Genomic DNA, 4,877 nt, shown 5'->3' with positions numbered 1-4,877 from the left:
GTCACCAGTTTGGTATTTACTGCAGAGCGTGAGCTAAGCCAACTTCTGCAGACAAGCTGTGACACAAGAAGTGTCACCTCCATGACAATGCCACCTGTAGCTGCCAGTGGAGACGAAGTAGGAAACTGGGGAGCAGAGCAGTGAGATGGGACTGCAGAGATGGATTGTGCTGCAGAAGACTAGAGGTGGAGCAAAAAGTGGTGGGGCCAGCAAAAGTCTGTGACCTTTCAGGCATGGAGAATGAGCTACAGTGGCAGGAAGCTACAGCAGGTGGCATTTCCTCTGGGCAGTAGCAGAGGTTCCTCTACTCAAGAGCTGTGGCAGCCCAAGAGAGCTGGTTTGAAGTGTTAGCAAAGGGAATTGGCAGGTGAGAGTTCATAGATTGGTTTGGGTTGGAAGGGACCTTCAAAGATTATGCGGTCCACGCCCCGTGCCCTGGGCAGATACAGCAGTGGCTCATTCCTCCGCTGTGACCTGGAGCAGTTGTGGCCCTAAGCCCCTGCCCGTCACTGCTGGGTAAGCTGGGAAGCTGCTCTGCCTTGTCTGGTTCTGTGGCTGTGTACTGTAAGATGGCTTGTGTAATGCAAAACTTGCCCTTTGTCCTCATCAACGAGGATGTAGCCACTTTTGAGCGTTAAAAAACCCCAACCAACCCACCCACCATCTTCAGCGACGGCGATAAGACAACCGCTGCCTTCCCAGCTGACCTGGCGCCCTGTTTCACTCTCGTTTGCGTTAAAAAACCCCAGCCAACCCACCCACCCACCATCTTCAGCGACGGCGATAAGACAACCGCTGCCTTCACAGCTGACCTGGCACCCTGTTTCACTCTCGTTTGTGTGTTCCACAAGCATGCTAAGAAAACTGTTGGTATTTCTTAACTGTTTAGAGGATTGGCTGGACTCCACACCACCAGGCTGCTCTAGTCAGATGAAGCTGGGTTGTTCTACAGAAAAAAACCCAACAGTCTAGAAGTTGCCAGTTCAGTTACTGTAGAGTTTCCTCAGAAGTACCTGGTGTTTTTAAAGTCATTCAAACTCCTTCTCTCTTCTAGATCTACTGGTATCGACAAGGAGACCTGGAACCTAAATTTAGGAACCTAATTTACTATATATTATTTTCTATCGTCATGTTATGCATATGTGCCAACCTGTACTTCCATGAAGTGGGTAAATGATGGACACTGGGAATACCCAGCGACGATGCTGTCCTGTCAGACTGCTTTCAGCTCAGCTCTTGGCTCTACCCGAGACATTTAAGTGAGGACAATCAGCCTGAGAGGAGTGGGTTGTGCAAGGATAACCAGTACATGATTTTCATGTAAATGTATATGTAATGTCCCTCTTGTGGGGAGAATATTGCCCTAAGATGTGACATTCTGCTTTTTTTTGAAGAGCTACTGTTGCACTTAAAGAACATTCCAGTTGTACTGATGTTTCAGAATGGCACAAGCTTTTTCATTTTGGAAAAAACTGCATTTTTTTATTACTGTACAAATAAACTGCAGCATTGCAAGGGTCTGTAGCAGTATAAATAAATGGCATCTTACAGTTACGTAAGACAAATACTCTTTATTTCGTTTAAACTGAATATACAATTATTTCTGTTCCCTAGGCAACCATTTGAAACTACAACTTATTTTTCACATTAACAAAACCACAGACTGAAAAAGACCAACTCTTGATTATGAAGAGCTAATTACAGAAATAAATAAAATAATTTATACATGAGTCTTTAGTTTCTATAGCTTTTTCTCTCGATCCCTAGCTGTCAGGCTGCTGCTCAGCCTAGTGTCTGTTTCAGATCCTTGAATGTAGGAGTTAATTGGCTTCCTTTGCCTCGGGGCCCTATGCCCAAACTCTCACAGAGCTGTTTCTCCAAGACTTTACCTCCTCCACACCACCTCCCATCTGCCAACTTGCTGCATAAATCACCTCTGGAGAGGTGGCTGGTAGTGTCATGTAAACAGCGACAGGGAGAAATGTTCCAGCCTACTTACAACAATCTTCAAAGAAGTTACAAGCTCGTGGGGGGAGGCTGGTGGGTCTCAGTAGCTTCCCTTTCTCATAGCCCTTCCCTTTTTATTCAGCTTGCTGTAGTGATGAAGGAAAAGAAATTAAAAAAAAAAAAAAAAAAGGGTTTTCCACAAGTGATCTTTCTGAGCTGTGTCTGTTGCCAGCAACAGACTCCTCAGGAACGACCCAACCAGGCACGTCCTGTAAGTATCTGTGTCTTCTTCCTATGCCATAGACATAGTGGGAATACAGACCATTTCCTCATGATGCTGCCTGCGCTCCCTGAAGTCTTCGACGGAAAACATTTCTTCCTAAAATGTAACAGTCTCTTACTCCAAGTGTTACAACAGTCAGTAAGTGCAGAAACCCTCACCCATTCTTCATGAAACATGTGCAAACTAATTCTTGCTGCGGCACTGAGAGGCTACAGTCCACAATCCTTGACTGCTGTCCAAGTGTGCTGGATGTGCAGCTCAGCACACCAGTAACACGTCAGGTCAGAGCTGACCCCGTGGATCCTAGCAGTGAGCACTGCCACAGAGGTTCTTCAGAAGAGGGGAGCACCCCGGCTGAGACGCAGCACATCAGGCTCTGGTTTGCTGCTTCGTCACCCTTCACGAACAAAGTAAATCGCCTCAGCAGAGAAAGTGCACCATAGTCATTTCGAACTGGAAGCTTCTGTGTGAAGATACGGACCAACTGCTCTCTTTGGAAGTGTGGCACAGGGTTGTAATTAACTTCACAATGCAAACAAGGTCAACAGAAAATGGACACCATTAGTGCTTCTCAGTGACAGCTCACTAAATCCTCAACATCCTTTGAATCTTCAGAGTCAGGGCTGCCCAGCGATGAGCCAATAATGTGTGACCCGTCTCCGTGGTGCTGCAGGATGGGATCTGTCAAGAGACACAGTTCACGAGAACTAGTATTTACTGTGGCATTGTAACAAAATACACGCTTAGGAGACAGAAAATGTAGTCTAGAATTTTAACCTATCTTCAGCAGTGTTGCTCAAACCGGGCAATTCTATTTCTACTTTCAAGGTAAGCTATGGCTAATATGGACGCAACCGGTGTGACGCACATTTGGATTCATCAGGTAGTACTACGTCAGGCCTAGTGCTGACCCTCTGATGGCTCTGCAAGGAGATCCTTCCACTGGAAAGGGGTATTTGTTAGGTGCAGCAGTGGGAGAATATATCCGAGCCACTTCCAAGTCCGAGATGACTCTTGGCATTGGGAAGCGTAGCACAAGCTAACAAGCCCTTCCAGGTGAGTGCTGTGCAAACACACCTCCAAATAGCCCAGCTCCTCACCATGAGAGGCATCAAGTGCAGTTCTGATGCCTCTGGTCTTCTCTCAAACAAACAAATTTCCTTCAAGCACCAGGCCTGAAGAAACACACACTAAACAAAGAGCTACTTATTAGCCGACGTGTGCTAATTCAGCGCTCAAGGGAGACGGAAGCGGCTCAGCAAGTGATGAAGGAGCTGCTGTTCTAATGCTTTTCCCACGAGCTTAAGTGGGACTTTCTTCCACTTCTACTGGTAACAGCTGGGTAACCAACTTGCTTAAAGTTTCCTAGCAATGACATGGAAAATTATTTATGAGAAAGCAAGGATTTACAAAGTGTTTAGAAGAATCCTGAAGTGCCACACTGCGTTAATGAATCCTAGCTCCAGCAGCAACCGTACGAAGGGACTGTCCTACCTGTCAGTGTTGTCAGGGGCAAGACCGATTCGCCGTCTATATCATCTGTGGCCTGGATAAAACCATGGGAAGAGGGAACAATGAGCACAGTCTCATCATCTATCGTAGGCTGATCAACCTGTTCTTCTATTGTTGGAGAACCAAGGCCCTGCGCAACACAGGAGAACAGGACATGAGAGTGTACTCTCAGCAGCACAGAAATAACAACCTGCTTTGCTCAGCCGTACTCCGTAGTAAGCAACAGACTCCCTGGATGAATTTTACCTCATTAAATTGAAATGTCAGCATCTGAGCTACTTCAGCGTTTACAGGGCATGTTTCATCTTGGTGCAGGCATCTAAAAACAAGATGAGAAGAATTCTACCCTGTGAGCAGTATGAGGGCAGGGGGAGAGGAAAGCAGAGACAGCAAAGTGGTGATAAAATACTCTCTTGTAAATCAATTGTTTTGTCTATAAAGAGGAATAATAAGCTTTTCCACTGCTTGCTGCCTAGATGTTCGGAGATACTGAGGCAATACCTTTATTGTACTTACCAGCTCCACAAATGCAGTAACTTTACCTGAACTTTAGCTAATACTTTTCACAACCCCTGCTTCTATGTCAAGTTTTAACTACTGAACACAGAGCTCAAAAGACCCATTTTAATTGCTGTGTCTTGCTTGCCCTGTCACTGGCTGACGGCAGGTTGGCTCCAAACATTTGTAGTTGAACCTCATTATATCAAAAAACTGGCAATGCACAAGATTCCTTCCCAGCAGCAGCTGTCAATACCCCTGCTCTCTTCTAAGAGCTGCTGCTGCCTCTTCCCTGGCTCTTTAGTACTGGCATGGCAGTAACGCATCTGGCTCGCTCAGTGTCACAGCACACTCCGGTGGACTCCTGGTTCTGCAAACGCGGTGAAAAGATATCCTAGATAGTACTGCCAGAATAAGCAGAGATATTTGGATTCCAGTGTGTGTAACGTGTAAGGTTTGTTCAAGTTTCAGGAATCACTGATGCAGAATGCTAACAAATGATGCTGGCAGAATGGAAGGCAACTGGATTTATCACTGTTTTCAGAGGGAGCAGGAAATGTTTGGGAGAGGTTACAGCCTTCTGTTCAAGAAAATCCTGAAGTTTCTCCACCTAGTTTTTTAGGAAAGCTTGTTTCCC

The 4,877-nt window shown here is 45.9% G+C and overlaps 2 protein-coding genes across 2 annotated transcripts in view; one reads left to right on the top strand and one right to left on the bottom strand.

The window, feature by feature from the left end:
* The window catches only part of TMEM243 (transmembrane protein 243, mitochondrial), a 5,472-nt gene extending 3,923 nt beyond the window's left edge, over positions 1-1,549 (top strand). The window contains 1 exon segment of the mRNA XM_010137617.1: positions 1,055-1,549. Within this exon segment, the coding sequence (XP_010135919.1) occupies positions 1,055-1,177 (123 nt within the window). The 3' untranslated portion in view covers positions 1,178-1,549.
* Positions 1,550-1,551: 2 nt separating this feature from the next.
* Positions 1,552-4,877, bottom strand: part of DMTF1 (cyclin D binding myb-like transcription factor 1) — a 24,788-nt gene continuing 21,462 nt past the window's right edge. Inside the window, exons 16-17 of the mRNA XM_010137616.1 lie at positions 3,725-3,872; positions 1,552-2,911 (exon numbers count right to left, since the gene is read on the bottom strand). Coding sequence (XP_010135918.1) covers positions 2,802-2,911; positions 3,725-3,872 — 258 coding nt within the window. The 3' untranslated portion in view covers positions 1,552-2,801. The remainder of the gene's footprint in view (positions 2,912-3,724; positions 3,873-4,877) is intronic.

The sequence above is a fragment of the Buceros rhinoceros genome, unplaced genomic scaffold (genome assembly GCF_000710305.1).
Source record: "Buceros rhinoceros silvestris isolate BGI_N320 unplaced genomic scaffold, ASM71030v1 scaffold17606, whole genome shotgun sequence".
NCBI classification, from domain to species: domain Eukaryota; kingdom Metazoa; phylum Chordata; class Aves; order Bucerotiformes; family Bucerotidae; genus Buceros; species Buceros rhinoceros.
This window is presented reverse-complemented; position numbering and strand designations above follow the sequence as displayed.